The 26,856-nt window shown below is 38.7% G+C and overlaps 1 protein-coding gene across 5 annotated transcripts in view; it reads right to left on the bottom strand.

The window, feature by feature from the left end:
* Positions 1-26,856, bottom strand: part of MCTP1 (multiple C2 and transmembrane domain containing 1) — a 291,766-nt gene that overhangs the window by 116,547 nt on the left and 148,363 nt on the right. For all 5 annotated transcript variants that reach the window (XM_049795801.1, XM_049795803.1, XM_049795802.1 and 2 more), the window contains 3 exons: positions 14,920-15,090; positions 13,163-13,293; positions 1,210-1,396 (listed from right to left, as the gene is read on the bottom strand). In XM_049795801.1, coding sequence (XP_049651758.1) covers positions 1,210-1,396; positions 13,163-13,293; positions 14,920-15,090 — 489 coding nt within the window. The remainder of the gene's footprint in view (positions 1-1,209; positions 1,397-13,162; positions 13,294-14,919; positions 15,091-26,856) is intronic.

The following is a 26,856-nucleotide window of genomic DNA, read 5'->3' as shown; positions in this document are numbered from 1 at the left end:
GTATCCATCAGAAATTTATTATATTTATAAAGATCTATTCTGACAACCACAGACTGTCTTGGTGGATTCCAAAATGTGCAATAATTGCAACAATCTCTTAATTGTAATTATTTTTCAAAGATGGTGCACAATACCTTAGCTCTCAGTTGGTTTAGGAATATTATGTTTAGCCTCACTAAGTCACCTCTATTAAACTGTGTTTATGATAACACTATTGGTGTATGAGTTGTACAAGCATTAGCAGACAGCTGATTCAGTGGAGATAGCCAGAATAAATTTGCTGAAGCGCACATCCTGCTAATCTGTTTGAAGAATATTGTACAGCATTAGTACTAGCACTTCATGTTATCTGCACAGCCTGATAAGGTACATCTTTATTAAATTCAGTTATTGAAAGGATGTCAGTCATGGAATAGGAATATTTTAAAATCTAAAAAAAATTAAGCGGCTCTTTGTTAGTCAGAGCTTGGTTTAACGGCTGAGTGTCTAGAGAAGCCTTTCTAAACACCTGGCAGCATTGTACAATAAAAGCTTTGTAATTTTAAGTGGAAATAGCTTTTCTTTTTTTTTCTTTCTCCCTGTGTAGTGAGACAGTTACTTTTAGTGATTTAGGTAGTAGCAAATGCTGGAGTAAGAGCTCCCCTCTCTGTTGCTTTGATAAAACTACACAGATTCTGTGTAATGTGAGGATGCTGGGAAATGAAAATAATTTGCTAAAGAATATTTTGAAATGGAAATATTGTTTAAAACAATTATTTTGATGATACAAAATACTGCTCTGGCCTCTAATGTGCAGACAAATAATAAGTTTTCTTGCCCCTTAGTAGATGATCAACAAAAAGACGAAAACTCTTGGCACCTCAAACCATTTGGCATAAAAACTCACTAGAACCTGTACAGTCACTGACTGACCCCTTAGTTATTTTGTGCTGGGTAAAAACTATCTGCAAGGCAATAAAATTAACTTCTTTATGTCACATGATCATATCAAATAGCTGAATTACGACATAAAAAATAAGGAGGATTTGTAGCCTTCTTGATGTTACCTGTACCAGCCGTAATAGTATTACTAACATGTTTAAAAGTTTATCATTTTCTGAGCATGATAAGGATATAATGGATATATTTAGATATTCCCCCCACCCGATACTTATTATTTATACAAGCAAACGTTTTGCAAACAAAGGGCAAAAGAGAAGAACTCCATACATATCTCTTCAGTATCTCCTCTCGCTCCTTCTGGTCCTCCAGGGAGTTGACGGAGAGGTCAGAGATAGTGACCGCAGCTGAGGCTGTGAGAGTGACCAGCAACACCAGGCAGCCCTCTCCCTCCTCCAGTGGCATCTCCAACTTGTGGGTTTGTTCTTTACTCAGGGTCGACAGGTCAACCTGGCACCTAGAAACAAACATTCTCCATCAGCATGTGGTTTTCTTCACATCAAACAAGAGCACATTGGCTTACTTGCATTCAGCTGGACAAAAAACCAAATCAGTAGAAATTCCTTCCCAGCTTCTGGAAGGATTTCTCTTCATGGCTCTTGCTTGACTTCCTTCCCCCCCCCCTCCCCCCGCCAAGCTACAACCTGTTATGCGTGTGAACAATAAATATTAAAAAGAACATACACTAGAAACAAGGTTAGCTAATATGCCTTACTTGAACGCAGTCAAAGAGAATTTTAAAAATCCAGCTTCAGATGCAAATTGTAGTTTTTAATTACACCGCTTGTATAAGCACAAAACATAAGTTTTGAAGTGAATGTTTTTGATACCGTTCATCTAACAACAGTAAAAATCCTCTCTTAAAAAGAAAAAATCTGTGTGGACTTAATTGTGATGGAGTTAACATGACTGAGCATAGAAAAACACGACTTGAGCACCACCCAAAAGGCTCAGCTCTCTTGCAGTAAGCTGTGCATGGCTCAGGGTCAAAGCTTCATGCAGGCATCCAGGATAAAATTTGATGCCACAACCTCCTATATAATAAGATGTCTCACGTTGTAATGAGCAGAGACTGCTTATAACTGCGCAGAGTGGCTGAAGCCAATCTACCTTGCTTGATCCCTTTCTGAATAACCCTGGCTGTACCATACACTGAACTAATGAAGAATGGCTTCATATGTGTCAGGCAGTAGAAATAGCTTTGCAACACCTTAAAAAATGAAAGGTAGACCATGGAAGGAAAAACAGTATCACTGCTAACAAAGAGCTGACCAACATTAAAGCAAGAATATCTTAGGGTTAGTAATTAGCCTGTGCGCAGCGTACAAGTTTTAATATTTTAATTTGTATAATTCATAAGTTTCAGCTTCCCTAGACTGCAACTCCAAGCATGTCTAGAAATTCAATACCTGTGTCAAATGCAATGCCAGCTTGCACTGCACAGGAATTTCTGTGAAAAAGCACTATTTGGAATACTTCTACTTAGAGCATCCTCCAATAATGTTCTGCCAATTCATTACTCTAAATAAAAACAATAACAATACTGAAATAAAGTAAATGAATATATTGTACATATAGTTAAGCCACTGAATACTCTACTTTTAACAGCGATTATTTAATGTGACAAGCACATGTTCTATATGCCACTCTCACTAAACTAAACATCTAGCAAACTCTTTTCATAAAATGTCAATTGATTTTGAAGAGAAAGATAATGTGGTGACCGCAGGGCCAATAAACTGAGAAAAAGGTGGCAGACATGAATAAATAGGCATTTAAGGACAGGAAATAGCCAATTATGAGAATAAATGCGGCCTCATAAAATGGGCACTGTGCTATCACAGGCAAATTAGATTTGCTGCAGGAAAATTTCTTTTTAATTTTTTTTTTTAAACATTTACTGTCTGTTGTGCAGCTGTCAAAATTAAACTACTGCAAAGCTCATACAGTAACAATGTTCAGTTATTTTACAATGAAAAAAATTCTAACTGACATAGCATTCTGAGCTTAATGTTTACCTTTTATTTTGAACTCTTCGGATGATGAGTGAGAAATTAACAACAGTAAGGAAAGACTAAAGCTGTTGCTCTCAGTGCAGGCTAATGGTCAGTGCAAGTGTTTGTACATGTACATAGGCTGTCTAATTTTTATTTAGGCTGCAGTGAGAAGTATAAAGCCCTCCTTGAGATAACAAATATTGTAATCAAGCATTCAAAGCTAGGGTAAGTTAAGATGCCCCTGGTGTTAAATATTCTTTGATAATTTATTTCAAAACAGATTCCCCTCAAAAATACGTCTCTGCAACAATGTTGCGACTTTAACGAATAATCATTGAAAGCTCCAGTCCAAACTCTCTTAAAGTCAGTAAAAGAATCAGAAAGTCATTATGATACAAGTAATGCAGAAGTAATCCACCCCTCACTCAAAAAACAGGCAACAAAAGCTACCGCCACTGGAACATAAAATCCCTCCATGCATCAGAAAACTGCAAGGACTGTAAAATTACAGGATTTAACAAGCTCCAAGTTCTCCAATTCTTGAAGTTACAGCACTTTTGCAACATTAGTAGTCCATGCTATTTTTTATTTAGGCTAAAAGAAGCAACTGACAATTTGATTTTACCCATGCACCTTTCCTACAGCTATGAAATATTCCTAATAGCACCACATCTAGAATAGATTACCTGAGAAATATGTCTCTATTGTCTGCTTGATAGATCTCCATGAACAGCCTATCACCAGCTTGTTATTTCCTAAAATCATACAAAGGGTAGGGGGTGATCTCAAAGCTTTTTCCAGTGAAAGCCTTAACCATTTTACAGGAAAAATATCCTCCAAAGGGCCTTCAGATAATTTGATAAAAAACTACGGTTATTCCATTAAGGAGTGTCACTATTGCGCTTTATGAAAATCTAGGTTAAGAGTGTCTCTGTGCGTCCACGGTGAGATGAAAGCACATTTCTCATTCTGCACCAGGTCCCCTCCTCTGGCCTCGCAGGAGATGCAGCTCGCATGTGTCTAACTCAAAGGTGCTGAGGCTCAAGGAGCATTCAGCACGAGGTGAGCACATCGGCGGCACATGCACTTCAGTCAGAAGATAACTTTGCAATTTACAGACACTGTAAGAAAAATTGCTATTTTTTTCCATTAATAGTTGAGTTTTTCATGAAAAAAAATAATCAACTTTGTTTGCTCTCACACCGAATTTTCCAGCAAAAAAAATTAAACCATTTTTTGTTACATCTACTTTGCCCTCACCAGATCTTTGCATGGGACCAAAACGGTGAAGGAAGCCTGGTTTTATAAAGCCATTACCTAAGCACTAACCTTACCCTAGAATAACCTTTACAGACATCAGTAGGAAACCCACAAAACTCCTTTTTAGATTAGATTTCCTTACAAGCACTGAAGTTAACAAAATACTTGTAAAGATAAATAGCTTTGGAAAGTTCAAGTTGACAATGCCCCTCTACATTTTACTGATAGTATATACAAGTATTCCAAGCTTTAAAGCTTTAGCAATGCTGACTTTTACATCAGTTAAGATGTTCTCTTAAAAGACATTTGTCACTTACAACTGTTTCCATGGAGAACAAAGATGCTTTGAGGATGAAGGTGAACTTGAATGTTAACCAGAAAGTGGTGCAGAATGAGCATTGTGGTGGTAGAAATTTTGTCTTGCATTCTCAATCTGAGGACCATGAAAAATTACAGTCATTTTGAGAAGGCCGTAAGTTGCGTATGACCAGCGGCTGTCATACTGAAAGCAGGAGGAAAAGAGTAATTTTGGACAAGTGAGTTTCTTACGGAATGACGATTTACATGCGGCTGCTGGAAGAAAAAGTTCTCCACCTGTGAAGAGGTCAGCCTGAAGAATTATGGCAAAACCAGCCATTAATCCGTCGACAGATTTTCAAGCATGGCTATAAATCACATACCAGGGAATTTCAGTGTTCAGTGCAGTTTGAGTATTTTGCATTACTCTGCTGCTCCACACTGTGCGGTCCCTTCAGCGCACACCTCTGTCAGCATCAGGAGCGGTGGGCGCTGGAACGATCCCCCCGGCTGGCTGACCCCTCGGGAAGAGGCATGGAGGCATGTCCCCCTGGACCACCTTTGCATATGAGCATTATCAGGCACCGGGTGGATCTGGATTTTCAGGCCTCGAGAGACAAGAAAGGGAAAAAAACCATGCAAGTGCCTCAAGCTCATGTGCCAAAGTATCATGGATAAGTTGCTGCAGAAACAGGGTACAGCTCCCATGGAGGAAGATTTGAAGATTCAAGGGGAATCCACCACTTCTCTGAAACTGTGTTCAGTGTGCTAATCGCCCAAACTGTTAGAAATACATTTCTGATTTATTTTTAATTTGAATATATCTGGCCTTTGGTTCTTTTTATGCCTTTCTTTACTCGGTTGAAAAAGCCTTCAGTGCTCTCTATTTTCTTCTAGTGAAGGTACTCATACACCATAATCATATCTCTTCTTGATCTTCCTTTTGATATGCTAAATACCTTCAGCTCCCTATACATTTCCTTGGAACACATCTCCTACAGCCCTCAAATGACTTTTTGTAACTTTTCTGATCCAGTGAAATTCTCCTGCATCCTTTTTAAAGTGTGGAAGCCAGAACTATATGTAGTGTTTTATTATCAGCATGTCTAAGAGGTAAAAATCACCTCCCCTCTCTAGTTCTTACAGAACCTGGAATGTAAGACCACGTTGGCACCCTGGTGAAATATCCTTGCTAATGAATGAATTACAAAGGTAGCAACATGACATAGAAGGCCTCTTAAAAGCCAGGTGGCCAGGCAAGGGAGAGACAGCAGATACCGAGATCATTTTCTCACATGACAAAATAAAGCATAAAAGAGGAATTGGCACAATCCTAAGTGATAGGGACAGAAAAGCACCACTTGGCTACAACCCAGGCAACTTAATTATCATCATGACTTGTTCAGGAAGACAGCCTTTTAACTCCGCTGTGATCCAGGTCTATGCTGCTCCAAAGGATGCCAAGGAGAGGAAACTGTGAGATTCTGCAATTAGAACTGAGCTGGACACACATCAGAAGCAGCGAGGCATGAACTGCTACAATTTGTGAGACTCCGTATCCTTTATGAGCAGAGTACAATGTTCCAGTAAAATCAAGAAACAAACGGAGAGGGGAAATTCTGCAAAGCACCGGCAGAAAATGACACGGCTCAGAAAGACAGGACTGCAGTAACGTGAAGTTCTTGGAAGAACCAGAGCATAGCATTTTTAAGCGTAAAGATAACGAGAAAGAGATAAAATGACAGACCCCACACGACGCTTGTGATAGGTGGTGATAGACTGAAAACCAGGAAAGCTCCCAAAGGAGCTGGAGGCTGCAGCTCAGCTAAGTAGGACACAGACTGAGGGGGAGCGTGGTGGCGAGCTCGGGAAGCTGGAGAGGATCCCCGGCAAGCTGGGAGAGCGCTGCCTCGCCGCAGAGCTCAAGCAGGACCTGGGAAACGGTGCCGCAAGACGCGGAAAGCAGGGAAGAGCCCTGCAGTTTGGGTTAAGTCAGTCTCGGTAACGGAAATATGAGAGCTGCATGAAATACAGGACAATCTCACCGGTCACCGAGCAACACCTGAATACAGACAAGTGTTTATTGCTTGCTAAAAGAAATATGGTCCATGCCACGGAATCCTGTTGATGGCTTTTGAAATGACCGATTAACATTTTCCTAAGCATAGCTCTTCACAATAAAACCACAGATTCACTTTTGAAATTGTGTAGACAGGAAAAAGTACTCGCAGATGTTTTATGACGTGATATTTCCTACGTTGTCCCTGTGGCACAGCCATACACTACAGACATGCACTGTTAGTGCTGTCACCAGTGCAATTTCTTTGCAGCACAATTAACGCTTTCCTCTCCTAAACCAGTCTATTGCTTTGATGAACATCATGTCTTCTTGCATGGTTCTCCCCCCGTTAGTTGGTCCAAGAAACTTAGAGACTGCTTTCATACAGCTCCAACCTGCGAATTCCAGAAACCCCCACAAACCCTTATCTACACCCCTAACCGCTTTTTACAATTACTGTCATGCTCCTCATAGCTAGGCAGCCATTCCTCTTTTACTTCTCCCTTCCTCTTACTTTGCCACTCTTACTTAATGTAGTGGAGTACGTTCCCATATGTGGGAGACAGAGGGTCAGAAGAAGGATCCATAAACATCATCCAGCTTGTGTGCAGCATTCTGTTTTTCAGAATACATTGGGGAATACTACCAATTTTGCAATATTACGTGACAATAACTGTCAGTAAGGGTTGTAAATCATTAAATATTTAGTAAAAGAAAGTTACTGAAGATTTGTGAGCCAAAATGGAACCTTTTCCGGCTTTCTAGCAGAACAGCAGTGCCTCTGCATGAATAGAAGAGGCTAAAATGTGCAGAGATACTGATAAATAAGGTGTGGAATACCTGAAGGCCAAATTTCGAGATGCAGTACTGACATCTAACTCCCTTTGACAACAACCAGAAATGGAGACGGCTCAGCACATCTCAGGGTTTGTCAAGGGCAGGTTTAGACTTCAATGCTTAAGGCAAAACCTTCATTTTACATAGAGAAATGCATCTGCAATAATTTAACTTTAGTCATCATGTATAATCAACAAACTATTATACACACAGGCTGTTGGTTGTGTGCTTGTCTGTGTTTGCACAGAATTGCTCTCTAATTCACATGCACACACAGTTCAAAACTCAAATTACAATAGCATATTGACCATTATGTTTGAACTTTGAAAATAATATATCCTTCCAACGCTACTTCATCGCACAGAAATTTTCAAACCACCGTGTAAAAAAAATACTTGAAAGTCCAGCATAACAAAGTACTACTTACAATTCCAGAGGAACCCATTTTGTCTCTATAGACAACTGAGAAAACTCCAAGCCTCATCAATTTCAATATTAACACTGGCATTCACAGCTACTATTCAAAACTTCTTTCTTGGGCAACAATATTTAAAAAAGAAAATTGCCAGTTTTTTAATATAAATCACTGTGTCCTCAACATCTCTAGAAAAAGTCTGGGGAGAAACATTAGCAGTAGCATATTTAGTGTCCTTCACTCAATTTTATATGCATGTTGGAGTACCCATACACAGCTTTACAGCACCACTCACTTCTCTCTGACAATGTTCAGTCTCTCATAGTGAAATTACATAAATTTCAGTGGGAAAAAATGAAACTGAAAAAGACATAAATATTTTATATAAAAATCCCACTTCAGTTTAGAACTTTGAGTAGTGCATCCCTGTGCTTTCAGATTAATAATGCAACAGCATGGGTCACATATTGGTTGTATTTATGTGCACCCAAAAACCCCTCTATGGCTTCATTATTATGAAAAAACTAAACAGAGCAGACATAGCAGATTAGGTGTTGAAAACCTAAATACGTAATTTTCAATATTTTAACTTTTGTATTTCGTAACATCCATTATATGGTACGTACCCATACACACATGCACACACAAAATTGATCTGAATTTTCATGACAATATTCAGGGAGATTATGGGACATTTCAGTTTTCTACAGATAAAAATGAATACATAGCTTTAATGAATATACTATACACAAGGTCTTTTGTTCTTAATTTGCATCAGATTGGAAAAGAGATAGTAGCATCTATAAACACTGACGAAAATAGATACAGGTGAAGTCAACAGTAATTTCCTGGCACAAAATATGAGTAAAAGTCAATGCCATTTTAAAGATAAACACGCATTTTTCATACCAATAAATAATACTATAAATCCTGCCGTACTGGATTGCAAATAACTTCAGCTGAATAAAACTGCATGACATGGGATTTACTTATCCTGTATGTTCACAGAAACAACTTGTTCTCTGACAGCACTCATTCTTGGCAATTTATTGCAGCTGTCAGCAGCCAATTTGTTCAGATTACTGCTATGCATAAAGGTGTAACAATCATGAGGATTTATTAGCTGATTATCGTAAAGGTGACAGTCAGGATCGCCTTCAAAAACGCAGATGATAAGAAAGTTAAATAATTACATGAAGATTAAAATCATTTCACCTTCATTTTGATCTTAGTATTACCTACATAAACTTACTGCCGTATATGTTTTTAATCACAGAAGTATATTGACTCAATATGGAGGAGAAATGATTTACTCATAGCAAAAATATGTGAATATTAAATGTACTCAAACTGAAAAATATACACACATACATATGTATTTCTACTTATCAGATGAAGTAATGACTAATACTGCTCATGCAAGTCCACATGCTTATTTGAATGCAAGAAGGCTGCCCCTGTGGCTTTAACTGCTGGTGCTTTCTGAAAAAAGAACTTCTAGACCTCATGTCTTTGGTCCTGGAAAGTTTTTTTTTTAAAAAAATGATATTCAGATGAATGCTAGAATTTAATCCCTTGCATGATGAAACTCAGTTCTGGTCAAGCCCAATGTTTCCTCATACAAATCAGCATATGATCAAAAATATATTTTCCTCGAGGCTTTTGTATGAGGTCTTTTTACAGGCCTTTGAAATCCCAAAATAAACAGTGAAATGGTTCTAGGATTTGGGTTTTTAGGGTATTTTAAGGTGGAAGTTCACAAGGTGCTACATCCTTTAAACTGTCGTGGAGAATGCACACAACTGAAACTCAAACGAATTTTACAAACACATAACGCTCGATGAATGGAAATCAATCAGTCAGCATCTCATTTCAGGAACCGCCATGCTGGACACGCCTGGGCACCAAGGTGAAGACGGAGCTTTACACTAGTTCTGTGACAACGTACCCTTCTTCTCCTCCTCCTCCTCTGAATTAGGATGCCATGCCGTCACTATCATTAAGACAGACCACTGTCTTGTTACCTTCCTCCCTCTAACAAGCCACCCCTTCCACTTCCATCCTCCTCCTGTCACACCACCCCAAAGCCAGAATCTCACCTTCCAATGTCTCCAGCCTTCTCGAACATCTTTCCTTCATCTTCCTGCCCTCAACAAAGGATTGCAAGCCCAAGCCCTCGCAGTCTGAGCACACATGCCATCGATGCCTTGTCACGTTCCCAGCTTCACCCTGGCCCTTACCATGCTCCAGCCTAATGAGTATGATGACACAGGCAGGGCCCACAGAAGTCTACGTTCCTGATTTCCCACTTCTTTTATTTCACTGAAGTGCAGCTGGGACAGAGTATCATTCCAGGAGAAGTTACGACATTCTGCTTTGGAATAAAATTTGCAAGTTACAGAGCTTAGCAGGGTAAGAACATTTCAAGCCAAGGGGGCTTCCCATGCTGTTTTCCAGGAGGAACCTGGAGTTTGTCCCTTCAACCTTCCACCCAGCCACCCTGTTCTCCCATAGCCAGCTCAGTTTGGAACTGCTGAACCAGTTTTAGGGACAGCACTCTTCAAAGAGATCCCCTGGCAAAGCAGCTCGATAATGCCTATTTTGCACAGGAGATCCTGCTGACCTTCATGAGCGCTCTGCAAGCAGATGAATATGGAGGACACAAAAACACCAACGCTGTGGATGACAGGTGAGGACTGCTCCTCAAACAAACTTTTTCTTCTGCTTTCTCAATTTGGTCTGCTATTTCCCCCAGTTAGTAGGATCTCTTCAGTCATGCATGGCTTCCCCCAAACCAAACTTTGGCCAGGCAGGATGTCTTCAAGAAATAATTGTTTTCATTTGCATTTAACAAAAATATTCCTATATAATACAACAGCTGCTTCTTGCACATTATTCAAGAAAGCAGGAAGATCATGGTAAGATGAAAGGGATTACTCTCTATCACTGAGCAATGCTAGAATACTACCAGGAAGTCTTTTGTTTCCCTCCTACAGCCTCATTATCACTGTTCCTGGAACCTGAATCAAAATATTCAATTTATTATGTGTTCCTTGAGAGCCACAAAGCCTTAGTCATGGAGCATAACTCAGTCATGCTTTTCAAAATTAATATACATTTAGCATAACACACACACACACACACAGAGCAAGTCTGTAGTGTCTGTACCAAAGTATTTCCAGCTTTTAGAGGCAGTCTCGAAAGGAGAAACTGGGGAAGAGAGGTCAATGTAAAGTGGAGCTGTCAGATGTCGGTGATTTTTATCCACAGTGACTGGGAAAGAGTATCAGGGAGGGGGAATATTAAGACCTATTTTTGTATTCAGATTGAGCTTGACAAATGACAAAGTTTTTCATAGAAATCTTCATGGAGAGGAATTTGTCGGCAGGTTGCATTATCCAGAGATAAGGTACCAACAGAAGGTGAAGTGAGAGTGTGTCTGAAAGGACAAACTGAAGAGGGATTACACATACACCGACAGCAGAGAGGTCACAAAAATCAAGAGCAGGAAGATTTCAGGAAAAATACCACTGATTTTGTTAAAATCAGTTATGTACTGCAGAAGCAGCACAGATTAGCTTTGTCCAAGGAGCAGCTTTTTTGGTATATACAAGAATTACATCTATTTAGGAAAATGATAGAAAACAAAAAAAAAAACCAAGGTTCTCCCACTGAAAAATGCTAAAAGCTTCAAGCAGTCTTTTTAGAGCAAAGATTTCTCATGCTATCAAATTTTTGGGGCCTAAATAAAATGTAGAAATCATTTGTTACTTGCATAATAGCATGCAGTTACTAAAAAGAAATAGACACACACTTAAGATATGCAATTTCTTCAGGTTTCTGAAAAGCTACCAAAGCAGCTCATGTGTTTAGAGTTACAAATTTTCCTTCTCTGATTTCTCTACCACATTCTTATTTAGGTTTCAAGTCCCTTGGAGCAAAAATGGTGTCTTTTATTTTATGCAATGCTCTTAAAAAGGCTTTATAATTACTGGTAACAGTAACAACATAAGTGCTGTTTCGATGACAGTGTTCTGAAAAAACACACGTGAAAACTCAGAATCTCACCACCTTTTGGACAGGAAGGTTAAAGTTAAGAAGAAAATAGGAATAATTTCCCAAGGTGTATCATGTGTTCACATAGGACTAAATGATTATGTTACTTCAGAAAAATAGTTATTGTTACCATATGCGCTGACTGAAATCAAGCAAGGGAAAAAATTGTGTAAACTTCACATATAAACATTTCACCCCATCCACAGGGTTTCATCATATAAAATAAAATCCTACTGTGTATACTTCAGAAAAGTGGTTTTGTCGATATTAAAGCTGTTCGCTTGCTACAGACTCTGTATGTATTCTCAGTTCCCACAATTTATGGTAGGAAATAAACACAGAATATTACCCGACTGATTTAATTTGATAAAAGAAAGCCATTACCCTAAACAGAACGAGAGGGAGGAAAAGGTCAGTAGAAACATTATCCACACTGACAACAAAAGCACATGGCTCGGCATGTGGGATTTCCATTACTGATTTTAACTACCAAAAAAAGTAATTCTACTAGTTAATAGTATCAACGTCCCAGTGAAAGCACATACAACCAATATTCTAACAAGCAACCAAACTACATAGGATTAATAATACTTACTACTATTATGAATGTATGGATATCAATTAAACTATGATGCAAATACCTGAGCTTTCCAAATAGCACCTACTTTGTAGTATCTGTAAGCGCACCACAGTTTTTTCCCATATTAGCTAACAGCTAACGCCATTGTTAAAAAATATGAGCATCTTTCTTCTTCCTACAACGTAAAATGGAGCATAACCACACAAATTTATACCATTTCTTGACAGATCCCAAAGATTCACTTTTCGTGAAAATGAATTAGGTGAATGATCTTATTTCTTTGCCCCAAAAGCTGTTTGTAGTCCTTCAAGACTCTCATTTCATTTACCAAATAGGTTAAAAAATAAGTACATAATTTTGGTCTTATGCACCTGTTACAAGTCACGAGAGTTATTTCTGCTCCAAACCGTACGTTGCCGTATGGAACCTCCTGCATCTTGATTATTGGTCTAAACGTGGAATTTTCATTTTGGAAAACCTAAGTCTATCAATTGGTAAAAGGTGCCACCTACTGGTCAATAAAATTTATTTTACACCATCAAAGTAAAGAATTACATCAATGCAGCAAACTGTACTGATACTTTGTAAAAAATCCTCCTCCACCTTTAAAAAAAAAAGAAAAGGCAAGAACAAATGGTCATAAGAAATAGTTTCAACGGCAAGGCTCATTTTAATCATCTGCTCTCATCCCCAGGGAACAAGAAGGCTGTAATTGCACAAACCTGCCAATAAAATCATCCTTTTTGCCAGCATCTTTGTCCCACACGGTAATATCAATAATTCCACCTCGTTCTTCATAGAGATGAAAGTCAAACTGCTCCCTCCACTGAGGATTCAAAGTTTTTGGCACAATCTGAAAGGAGAGCAACAAGAAAGTCATATTGCCTTGTGCAGGCATACTCTTTCTTGAATTGTTAATTTGATCTTTAGAGTCTCTTCAGGAAGTTTCTTCTGTTTGCAGTATGAGTATCTTAAGCAGTGAGAATTAAAAATAGTAATTAGAAAAGACTACTGGCCAGTTCTCTCATGTCTCTCTGACATAACAGCAACCTCCAAAATCGTGCAGCCTGTCACCTTCAAAAGCCTTCTGAACAAAGGATTTACCCTGGGAATGGATCCATTTTTCTGTAGAATAATTATGCCCTCTCTTATGTGACAGTTAGCTGCAAAGTTATGTGTCTGAGCCTAAAGGAAAACAAAGCACCTGCAATGACAAGTAGATGGTGACTGTAAGTATTTAAACAGAAATAATTTTATCGTGTCCTCTTGCCCCAGGTGCAGTAATACTGGGAGAAAGATGATACTATGGTTTACTTTTTATGGAATAATAGTCTTTTATTCAAAACTATATTTTACTTCCTTTCCTTTGCAACTCAGATGAAAGTAACTTTCTCAGTCATTTTCAGTCCAGTTACTTCTGACAAAAGAAGTAACTTCAATGGATTTCAGCCTATGTACTTCTGAGCACGCTCTGCAGAACAGAAAGCTTGCAGGTTTTTCTACCATAATGCCAAAGCTGTAGCCACAGTAGTCACAAGTGTCCTGACCAGGAACGGAAACTATCCTGTACCTTCCCTATGAAGCAATCACCAGTTTCTACATCCACCAGTTCTAATTGGCTTGAAAAAATGGAAAAATCAGAGACGATTAAAACACAGAAATGCCATGAAAATTTGTCAGTCACATAACCATGAAATTTGATTTCTTCTAATTTCAGATTAAGTGGCCCTAAGGTGGGCTCAGGGTTCCGCAAACGTGGCACCTAAATGCTCCGGGCCTCTCCCTCACTTTGCCCTTTGCCTGGCTGTGAAAAACACATGGACTGTCATGCCCATTGAGATAGAATGGTCATGTGCATCATTGGTGGTCCCAGCATCTTCCATAAACAGCCACTCTCAAAACAACAGGGATCAATGAAATAAAAAGTAACAGCAAGAAAGCCAAGCAAGTCTCCACAACCATTTTCTCTCTGATCAATCTTCTCTACCTGTTAAGCTCATACATATACAAAACTTCAGTGAAACTTGCTGTAAGGACACAATGAGGAAAGTTAGAATATAAGCATGACGTGGTTTGAGGATAAGACCATACAAAGGATCAAAGAGGTGACCTGCATCAAGCCATAAAGGCACAGAGGTAGAATCTACTTGTCAGTATCACTCCACATCTCTCCCCTATCACGAATGACCCATAACAGTAAATAAAAGCCAACACAGTCTGTATGGAAAAACAGGTGTGCCTCCCTCCCACCCCGCATTTTTCAGTGCTACATTTTTTTCCCCATCTAGTATTATTTTTGCTTATAATGAAATAAGAAGAAAACATCTAAACAAAACTCCAGGTGCTCTGACAGCTAATTAATACAACAATAAATCTCCATCACTATTTAAATAGTCATGCAAGCCAAAAAATACCACAAAAGAAGGACAAAACATTTCAAAGGCAGCCAATGCTCATTTTAGGTCACAGCTAAAATTACCTTGCTCTTGTATTTCTGATGCCCCAATCTGAACTTCACATAAGGATCACTGAGTCCATTTGCATCCATCGCCTTAAGTTCACGACCTTCTATTAAGGTAATGCTAACTATTCCTCTCCATAGCTGAGATTTTCTGTGCAAGTCTGAGAGACGTAAGCTCTGGGTCTGAAACTTTAGGGAAATAAAAACACAGATTTAGCTAAAACAATTCCAAAAATTTCCCCTGCATTTTAATGTTCAATTTCATGTAGCTATGAATGTAAAACAACCATCTTGAGCCATTTTGAACTTATTTGACAGTACATATGCAAGCTATATTACAAAGAATTACTTGGAGAGAAACAAAACAGTGACAAATACGCAGGTAATGTGATATGCTGCTTTTGCAGAAGCAAGCAGAACAAATGCTACTTAAGGAAATGTTCAGAAAAAAAAGAAGTGTTTTCTCCAGCTTCACTTCTCTCTCAGCTGATAGAACTAACAACATTACAAATAAATGTTACGAAGTCTCTTCTGGTAGTAACGTATGATTGAATGAACTTGAACAAACACTAAAATAAACATAAAAGCAGCAAGAAAATGAAACTTCGATTAAAATAATATAAACCCACAATGAGAAGCAAGGACCAAGGAAAAATAAACTACTGTGCATGTGACAACTATCTCAGCCTCTGAAATGATGTGGTATTCTCAGAAACAGCAAGGAAAACTGAATTAAATACCAACACATCAGTTCAAAGAGTTTCAAAACAAGACATTGCAGAGCCTGTGACTGGAACCGTGCAGAAACTTGCGGACTGTGAACCCTCAGCTGCTGACTTTGGGGGTTAAAAGAAAATTCAGACACACCCACACAAACCAGATGGTCACAGCATCAGCTCCAGCTTGCTCTGAGCTACAAGGGGTAGAAGGTACCAGAACAAGGAAGTCACCTTTGCGCTCCTGAAGTAGGCAAACGCATCTTGGGTGCATCTCAGGAGCAAGGCTCTCCCTTTTATTCTGAAATTTTATTCATTTAAGGTTACCTTATCTAAAATCAGAGCACTAAATAGCTAAACAATATTTAAACTCACAAATTATTCTTTCTAGGAATCAAAAAAAGCAAGTCTGCATGTATAGTCAGCTGTAAACATATCAAATGCATGCATTTTCTTTACTATGCAATGTAGTTTGCGCAACAAAGGCTTTGTGGGCTCAGCAACCCTCCATACATGAAGGGTTGCACAGTTGGCTTCATCAGTTGTGTACCGCCAGTATCTCAGTTAGAGGTTTTCAGTGCAAATTTGGTTTGTGTCTTTCAGAGGGTAAACACAGCTGGATGGTAACAGCTATGCAAGTGCCCCAGGCAGGACTTTTATTTTATTGCCCAGGAAGATTATAGGAAGTGCAGTGAAGTATAATCACTGGATTATAATCTGCACTCACCAGACTCCTGAGAGAAGTGTAATACATGAGGTCTGGGGACACTGGGGTTGGAGCAAATCCGAATAACATGCTTTTAGCAGTATTTCAGATAACATGTTGGCATGTATTTGTGTTTTCTAATGGCTACTCCTTCCAAGCAGTATGGTTCCTCCCAAAATATTTCACTCTGTTTATTGAAGATCTCTCTTCCTGAAGTGAAGGATTTAACTGCTGAGAAACTTCTCACAAACTTACTGTTTCTCCAAAGGCAAACAAGGAACTGTGGAATAACATTTAACTTAACCTGTGACATGAAGCAACAGTGGGACACCGGAAAGCAGAAACTCTACAAAAATTAGGGCACAAGTGGGAAACTCAGTTGCCAGAGGAGATCTTACGACATGGGAACATTATTAAACCTCATAATTTTTTTCTCGGCACAAATCCCCGTTCACTGGGGGTATGCAGTCAACATTGCCAAAGACTTGTCTCGTGAAGAAGTAGTAGATTTTTTTTTTTTTTCTTGTTTCAGTTTCTTAGAAGGTTTAGAGCAAAAGAAACACTGAATGGTAATAACCAAAACTGACTGTGCCCTGAACATAAGGTGATGAGAAATACAGAAAGAAGAGACAAGGCATGTTTAGAAAGGTATTTCATACGGGGATTGAAGCAGTTGTTAGTTGAGACTTATTTTGGCAAAGAATACACAGTTGTTGGGGTTTTTTTAAGAGTTGAGTGGGAATCCAAATGATTTCCAGGATACTACCATGGAAAATAAGCATCAGTTTGCATTTACAGCTCTTTAAAGCTTAAGCACAACTGCATAGCTGTCTACTTCACTAATCACAAATGAGACAGTGAATCATTTAGAGAGTATACTTGATCTAAATTCCGTATTTTCAACAGCTCTTAAAATAATTTGTTGCATTAGAGCAGCTGCCACCATATAAAACACGCTGATTTTTTATGACCAGTAGGGAGTTTCATCAATGCAGGTAATTTACATACAATGTGGCAAGGCAAGATCTAAAGGACCAGGCGCACAGCGTAAAATGACAGATGGGTCAGACAGGAGTTCACAAGAGTCAGGCAGAAACCCCAACAACAAACATTCACGTTGCTGGAGAAAGCCCTTTCGGGTCAGATCCAGATCTCTCAGTCTACGACACACAAAGTGCCTTGCAGGGCCCAGTGGCATGTTGACCGATAGCGAAGCTGCAGAGTTTACATCTCGATCTGCTGGAAGAAAAGCAGCTGGCTGCTAAAAGTGAAGTGGTGTGGGCTGGTTGTGGCTGTTTTTTCCTCGAGGTAGGGAATTTGGACTACAGCAGTGCTCTTTTCCCCCTGTCTTTACGGGTAACACGCAGATGCATGGAACGGCAAGAGGGAGACATGGTGGAAGAGTCAGGGTAGAGCTAGCTGGAGCAAAAGCTATTGAGATTTCCCGGACATGAAAGGCATGGGCTATGTGGCTTTCTCCAGCAAGAATAACTTCCAGCTGGCATTTTTCTTGTTTCCAGGCAAGACTGAACATCTTCTGAACAGACATCTAAAATATGCTTTCCTTCCAGTCAAAGTCATCTTTATCCTCAGAAATTACAGATACTGACATAATCTCTAATTTCATATAGCCTTTCTTGTAGGAAGTAAATAAATAAAAATGTTCAGATTTCAAGTCAAATTTGACAAAAAGCTAGTAGATGAAAAATGGGAAAATGAGAATCATTTCACATTTTAGAGTTCTTCCCTCATGAACTTAATTTCACAATGTGAGACAGGTACACGAACTAGCCCACAGTGAGTTAGTTACAAAGTCAGAAGGGAAACCATGAGAGTAAAACAAAGAAATGAGCACAGAGCTTTCCAAATTTCTCCTATGAAAGAATATTTCTCAAGACTAATCTTAGATAACTTATTTCCCTCAGAAAGCAGGTAATCATATTGCACCCTGGCTTCACTCTTCTGCCACAAACAGAAAAAAAACCACGAAGAAACTGCACAGCTTTTCACTTATCTGGGAATAGGTGGAAGTTATATATTTCATAATATTTCCATCTGAAACTGGCCATAATGTCTATATAATGCCACTGTTTGGAAAGAAGCAAGGTCAAGATCTCAGGCCACAACCAGCTGTCATTAACACGGGATTATTATTCACATTCTTGTGCATTTATATGCAGGCATGGAGACTCCCACCTCACGTGTTCTAAACAAAAAAAAAGGGTGTAGGGGGATGGGAGCAGGGAGGTAAGTTGCAGCCTGCATACTGTGAAGCTTTCTCTCTCTTTTCCCAAAAGGAAATTAAAATTAGACTGCTGGAAAGGAGTCTTTCATGTCAAAGGATACTCAAAGCTGAAACATCTTTTCGTATCATACACTGCTTTAATGGTTCTACTATAAACAGCATGCAAAAGCCCAACCTTTTCTTATATGATAAAATTAGCTTTTTTTTGTGTTCCACCCGTTCTGTCTAAATGTGGGGTAGTGGGAGGGCTAGGGATGTCAGCAGCAGAAAATCTTCTGACACAGAACTGTATCTATTAGATATGATCAATATAGTTAGCCAAATACAACATCAGAGCTGAAAGATGATCCTACAACATGGCTTAATATTCTGCATACAGTCATGTATTACTGGGTAATATTACTGGGTGGGAAACCAACTAGGCTTAGCCAGAATCTGGGTGTTGTTCCCAGGTTCATCAAGACCATATTCTTGACGAGTGTATTAATTGCCACAATTTTGTTGCTACTTTCTTCAAAAAGAAGGGATGCCTTTAGTAAGTTCTTTTGAAAATCCTGTATTTCAGTTTATCTTTGGGTATCTAAGTGACCTTTGAAACTCTAGCCCATAATGAGTTGGAGAAACCCCACGATCATTGATCAGTCCTCACGCCCTGTGAAGACCACCTCTCTCATTTGCATGTGCTCGTGCTTGCATGCGAACAGACTCTGCTTTTACTAAACCTCCTCCTTGTTACAAACACCACTAGGACACGCTCATCCTTCTCTGTGTCCTTGAACACAAAATGTATTGTTCAAGAACAATTGAACAATAGACAGAAATAGAACAGTGTGCCTACCACAAATTTATTTTTTAAAAAATAAAGTTTTAAAAAGTAAATAAATAATGCAGCTATATGTCTTGCAGAGGCATCTCTAACCAAAGCATACTTTGGCTTGGAAGCTTAAATAAAATACCAATCAAGAAAATAATGAAAGAATGTAGGAAAGAACGATACTCCTCTCCATTGCTGAACAGAGGACAGATGTACAAATACAGCAGAGTGAATCAAAGCCAGTGTTGTAACTGACTGCTGCAAAGTCAAGTAAACAGCATTCTTCTCCCCCAGTTTCTAGGATGCTTGCACAACTTGGATAAAACATTTAAAATAAAGATTGAGAATGTCAGTTGATAGAGCTGCTAGTTCTACGTACCTTGCCCACACAATGAAAAAATCAAGGGACAGTTGTATGCATTCACAATGCTTTCCCCTATTAGAAACTACACAAAATGTAACACCTTGCAGAAGTCGTCAACATGTGGACACCGAGCAACAAAAATGCCTTCAACGGGATCATGATTTTTAATGTTTGCTCGTTGTGACTAAGCAAGTTTTGTAAATGGACTACTACTGATAATGACTGCAATATGAAAGAACATTTACCTTAACTTTCTATCAACTATATTTTACATTTTAGGGTATTTTAATTCTAGATGAAGCTAATCTAAATTCCTGTAATTGAGAAATTTACACTGCCCTATACCCTGTATGTTTTCAGTATGGCTGCCTGTTAAACCTGGTTTAGAATGTTTGCTCTAACAACTCCATGTTGCCACTGTAGTAGCAATCTTGTGGTGACACTACAACAATTGTCGCAAGAGCTGATATTTTTGCAGCATTTTGTGCATTTCTGTGGTTTTCTAAATCCAACAGTTGTGCATTCTACTTAAGTGCACTTGCTGGAGCCAGCTCAGGCATAATGTGACAAAGGCTGTGACTCTATCAAGCACCCACTATGACTTGCATTTTCTGGAACAGGGTGGAAATATTTATATGAGACAACAGTGTGCCAGCAGGAGTTGTCAGACAGGCTGTGTCAGTACAATCTTACCCTTTTCCCTTGTCTTCCTCCCAGCAGCTCCTCTTGGGAATTGTGGTTGCAATGTGTGAAAGTCAGCGGGTCTCCTGATGATCCCGTTATTGCTCGGGATGACCAGTGTCACCATGGTCCTAACACTGACGTAAACGTGACACACAGAAGGACAGTGGCCACTGAGACTTGATGGAAACTCCCTGTGCTGTCGGAACTGTGGGCATGAACCCAAAAAACTCCACACTGAAAAGCTACTCTGCTGTTTCAATTGTTAACTGTACCAGCTATAATCACTCACATACAAGTAATGCAAATATAAGCCTCACCAAATATTTGCATAATTTTTATAACCAGATGTCTAACAGAAAGGTGTATCTATTCTGACGTTTTGTACTTCTATTCCATTATTTAGTAGCTTTCCATCAAGCACTATTTACAGCTGATAAACTGACATCTAGAACCTCATGGCTTTCAAAAGCAAGTGTTTTCTCAGTCCTAAAAGATTCTTCTTAAAAACCCAAACCCAATAAATCTACCTTCTATTACAAAATTCCACAGAGTTTTGGTTGAAAGATTCTGCTTGAAGGATTGAACTGATTGCAAATTCCTTCAATTAAGAAATATCACAGAACTCTATGCTTCTGCTCATCTTTGCAGTCCTTAGACCATGATTTGCTATTGCCAGTTTTATTCCCTACTTAAGAGGCTTTTCCAGTGGAAAAGCATTTGGTTCAAATTTAAAACAGCAAAAAAATGCTTCATAAGGTTTCTGATATTAGGAAAAGTCAAATCAGGAGTCACGCGAACTAAATATTTTGGGTTGAGCGTAAAAGCATCAGTTAGTAAGGCCACAGCTTTTGGCACTTTAGTTTGTGCAACTGGAACCAGTATTTTCAGAAAAGCTTCTAAAATAAATTTAAAAAACAGTCAGCAGTTAGGAGCTGAAAGCCCTACATTTTGCAATTCATTTTTGTTTAAAATGTTCATAAATTGCATTTTTCTTTTTAGAAGTATATGCAAAAATTTCTAAAGCTGAATTAAAGCAGAAGTATTTCTCTAAATGCAAATTAAAAATCACTTTAATTTTCTTGCTTTAGGCAGTAAATACACTCTTTTATCACCAATTGTAATTAATCAAAAGTAGCTTCTCAGTTATGACTTTGGGATGATAGTGTATTTTTACTCTTAGTTTATGCATAACCTGTTGCAACCCAGACTAATTTATCTTCATTTCTGGGAAGAATGAACCTTTGGTTCCAATTGATCAAAGTCACACTGAAACAGCTCATCACATATTAATAGTAGGAATTAAGAGTATTATTACATTTTAGTGCATTCTAGTATTCCCAGTTCTAAACTTATCATTGATAATACAAAACAGAAGAGAAGGTATAAGAGAAGAGAAGGTGATCTCTTTTCCTCCAGATTTTACTGGAATACTGTGACCTGATAGGGCATAGCAGATAATTATTAAATATCTTTTCCCATACTATGTTTGGCTAAAGTTGTCAAACCACTTGTTCCTCTGTTTGTCCTTAAATTAAAGCACTCAGAAGGTTTTCCTGGTGCTTTCTTAACGTGTCATTAATGTCTGTAGTTTAACATGGGGTCTGATCATGTTTGAACTCAATTTAATGGCAATTCTCCCACAGATGTGTGAAGGGCAAGAGTAGATCCCTATTCAGATGAAAATAATTTTCAGTGAAATGAACATTTCTGGCAGACCTCTCTCTCGGTATGCTTTGACTAAAAGCTACTGTCTTCATGAAAATACCTTTGCTTAAATAGTTATAGCTACATAGGAAAACATGAGCTATTCTTATTTTTTCATATACAAATTGTGAATAGAGGCAGTGAGTATATTAATTAATTCTCCAGGAACGTGGGATTTGTTGAAATAAACTATTTATATGGGATAGCACCTCTAGCTAGCTGGTCAAAAATTTTCCTGACAAACATGAGGAAATGCTGTTCAGAGAAAAGGCAAACTTCTATATGTGGGAACATGCCAATCTCATCAGAAGTTTAAAAAACCCCCAAGGAATATAAAAAGTTTGGTCAGCCAGTACTAGGGCTTTTGCTTACCCATCCTCCCTACGAGTATCTACCTATAGGATCGCTAGCTTGTCTGTGCACTGTCTAGTGAACACAGGAGCTACACCACAGTTACTAGCCAAATTTGCAACCAGGGAGGACAACTGTTACCTATGAGGCAAAAATTATACTGACACCTTCTCATCTTCCATTTCAAAGACCTGAATTAATATTGAGACAGAGCTTGATCACTCTCATACTCCTGTCTTGTAAACCCAATAAGCAGAAAGGGAAGACATGCTGACAACTGATCAACATTAATTTCCAAATGTTTTCCGCCCTGAAAGCTTAGGACAAGAAGACTCAGGTGCTGCACCTTCTTCTCAATTATTGTGTTAAAAACTGGTACTTTGCTCACTTGAGTAAGGCATCAGACCTTGGTGCTCTCATCTTAGACAGTGTACTTTGGTGTCCTACAGGACTACGAACACAATGAAGCTTATGAAGGTTCTCAGATTAGCGCAAAATACATTTATCTGTCACATTTCTTTTCTCTGGGAATGGCCAGTAAATCCACACTGTCAAGGCCCTCTACATTACAGCAGAAGTGGGGAGACATACGAAGTATCCGTAATTGCTAGTGCAGTCCTTGTCCTTACGAAGAGGCTTCCTCCATGGTCTACAACTATTAGTAAGTGGGCATCCAGCAATGTCTGTTAGCAAACCAGTCTGACCACATAGCTACGCATGACCTTGTACTGGGTCTGGCTGGGATGGAGGTCACTTTCCTCACAGCAGTCTATACGGTGCTGTGCTTTGCATTTGTAGCTAAACCCGTGTTGGTAACATGGCGATGTTATGGCTGCTGCTGGTGGGTGCTCGCACAGCATCAAGGCTTCGTGCCGGCTGGGCTCAACCCACCAGACTTGTAAATATCTGCCATCTTCTCGCTATTCATTCTGACCTATTTTCTGCTCACAGTAAAACTTCATTCCAAATTCTACTGTTTTGTTTCCTCTTACATGCTCCTAATCGTTAATATTTGAGCAGCCAAAACTCTTCCTCTGAATTAAGTATATAAATACATATATATCTATGTATTTTGAAGGATCTTTTTTTTCAGACTCACTCTAAAATGTGTATATAAATTGCGCCTAAATCACTGTGATAAAACCTATCCATCTGTGTTGTGGGAAGAGATGAGCTTAATTTGCACCATGGGAGATACTGTTAGACACTAGGGAAAAAAAAACAGCCTTTAATGGAAATGATAGTTAAGCACTGGAACTGGCTCTCTGGGGAGGTTGTAGAATATCCATCACTGCAGATGTTTAAGGACAAATTAAACAAACCCCTGTCAAACACAGTTTAGCTGTCATTGTTCCCACTTTAGGGTACGAAGACAACTTTTCAGGCTGTTAATCCTATTTTCTGTCTTTTTCACAGCTACCCTGCACACAGGTAGGTTTTTAAATATCGCAGACACTTGAAATTCTGGCAAGTGAGGTTTGGTCTGTCTACCAACACTACCTGCCTTGCCATCGGTCTTGTCTTCCAGAGACATTCCTGTTAACTTCTGAAGCTCCTTGTCTCACACTTTTTGCTGCCATTTCTCCCACTCAGCAGAGCAAGGAGGAAACTTTCAAAACAAGCTCACCCTGTAAGTAAATACCACCAGCTGAAGCCACTATCCTTTACCCTTTTCTGAATTAACCTCCTGTAATCATACAGCAAATTGTACAGCTACAGAGGTTTACAGGTGATTTTTCATAAAATATTTACTGGTATCTCCAGATTCTTCACAGAAAAGTCTGCCCGCTCTATATAAAATTGAACACTCTTTGAGAGAGAGTATCCAAAGAAAGGCTTCTGATTAAGTTAATGCAAACAATTAATTGTCAAATGCAGGTACAATTACTTGACAACACTAAAAAAAAACCAAGCTGTGTTGGTTTTTTTAACAAAAAAGCATGTAGGCTCTTTCCCTTCCCCATTTCTAGCTATAATCAAGGTAAAGTTTTGATTTTGACTGGAAAATACATTTGTCAGTGCTGAGTTATAATTGCAGCTTCATTGACTACAAGCTTAGTATTTATGCTTTTCATTTTAAAGTTAAACATGACTTCACATTAAAAAGTGCTAGAAGCAGTAAGATTTTATCTTTTAAAAATGTTGGTAGTAAAGGCACAGCAAGAGTAATGAAATTTAGTACTTAATTAAAGAGAACATAATTTTTACATGGGCAAAAATAGTGCATTTAAACAGTCTCTTCTTTCCTGTGTTACCAGCTTTAGACTTAATAATCGTAAAGAAAATTTTTAGCTTTTTTTTTTTTACTATTATTTTTGACAGCATTACACTGAACGCTAGAAAGATGAGAAGGAGAAAGAGAGCAATATGTGCATTTCTAACTCAATTTTATGCTGCCAGCATTTTAATAGGCTCCCTTCCCATACCCTTTCCTCAGCTATTGATTAAGCCTCTCTGCTGCAGAGAATTAGTAAATAAGAAGTCAGAATTGATTTTTTCTTGTTTTCATAACCAGAGGAAAAAGGAGAAAACAACTCTTCCCAATTAGTCTGCGCTGGCTCGTGCTGGAAATAGCAATGTTTTATTTCTCATCACACGGAGAGCTTGCACCTCAAGGATTCTGAAATGGAAATCAGTTCAGCAATTAGCACTATTCATCTCACTGTCAGAGGTGGTGTTGACTATTAGTAATAAATTACGTCTCTTGCAAGCTTGGGCTTTTATGTGCTCCCTTTAAACCTAGCATGCAACAACTTTTACCAAATTAGATCTGGTATCCAGACAGTTTAGAAAGCAAGAAAGAAGCAGGATGTTTGTCTCCCTCAACCCAAAGAATGAGTGCCATCAGGAAAGTCTGCATCTTCAGCAGAGCAATTAATGCAAAAAGGAAAATCCACCCTAAGGGAAAACTGTGGTGGACGTGGGGAACCATGGAATCAGAACAGGTCAGGTCCACACACAGAAAGGAAAGCCATTTTGCACAGGTCAAAGTTATTCCAATAGCTTTTTAAAAAGAAAAACGAAGCTAAAAAGTCCTCTTTGGTTTAAACAAATGACTGACTATTCGGATCCTACAAGCACCATCTTTGTGCTGTAGCCCTGGTCTGCTAACCCACAGAATATCTAACAAACTGAACTCCAAACCACAGGAACTGAGGCACAGGCACATTGAGATTATTGAGCAAACACCTGGGTCGTAAAAAAGTGCATGAATCATTGAATAATCCATTTCAACATTTACTTGAGGTGTAATGGATCTTAATACAGACATAGTGGTAGAAATGGTGCAGCTTCCTCCCCCAGACCATGCGGCAAAGAGCCCACCTGCAAAGTCATAATCACTGACCACCAGCTCGCTTTAATGCAACACCCAGCTTGTGGTGGATGAAATAAAACAATCAGTTTGAAACCTAATACAAATTGTAACTTCCCAGCAGAATCGTTTGGTTTTTTTTCAATAAGCAGCTTTGTGGTTTTTTAAATAGCCCACTGGGAGTCTCCTGTCGCTGAAGACGTTTGAGTTTCCTTTTCACAGAACAAGGACATGAATGCTCTGACTTCAAAATTGTTTGAATTGAATTTTTGCTAGATTCAGTGAAAGGTAAGTATTCCCTCTGACCTAGACAGCGTGGGGAGTGATCTAGCTCCCATGAATTTTGGTGAAGAGTATGTCTGGTATAAAGCAAACACAGCCGGGAAAACTAAGGGGGGGAAAAAAACCAAAACCCCCAAAAAACAACTGAACAACAACTGAGCAACAGAAGAAAAAAACTAACAACAAAACCAAAAGTGGTCTTGCATTTTTGCAACACCAGTAACAAATGCTTACAACACCATTGTGTTTGAAAACACTGGTTTACACACAAAATAGATAAAACATGCAGCTGCATTGACCCAGATATTTCATGAGATCCTAACTTCATCTTTAGGGTGTATAAGGGGAGAAGTATTTGAAGTAGAGACTCTGAATTTGGTGAAAGTAACTGTTTGCAAGTACATGAATCCAACAATACTGTAACAGAGAAGATCAGTTACCTCTCTTTTCACAGCTACTGCACGTGTCCAAGGAACTATGTGCAAGCAATGCAGTTCATGAACACAAACAACGCCATAGTGGTCTGCACTGCTACATCTTACCTTCAAGCTACACATGTTACAGAAAAGGTAGGCTTCAAGCACATAAATTTTTAAAAGTAAAATATACTGTCAAAATCTGTAAAATCAAATTCATGTACTAGAAGTGCCATTGTAAAGACTCTAGAGAGCTAAAAAAGTAGGTTTAGGAAATCTTATAAGGATATCTCTTAAAAAAATTTAATATTCTGCTTTTTCTCAGCTCTCAGGAGTGTGAGACAAACGCTTGCTGAAGAC

Source organism: Accipiter gentilis, chromosome Z (genome assembly GCF_929443795.1).
Source record: "Accipiter gentilis chromosome Z, bAccGen1.1, whole genome shotgun sequence".
Lineage (NCBI taxonomy): Eukaryota > Metazoa > Chordata > Aves > Accipitriformes > Accipitridae > Astur > Astur gentilis.
Note: the sequence above shows the minus strand (reverse complement) of the source record. Positions and strands in the feature narration are given on the sequence as shown.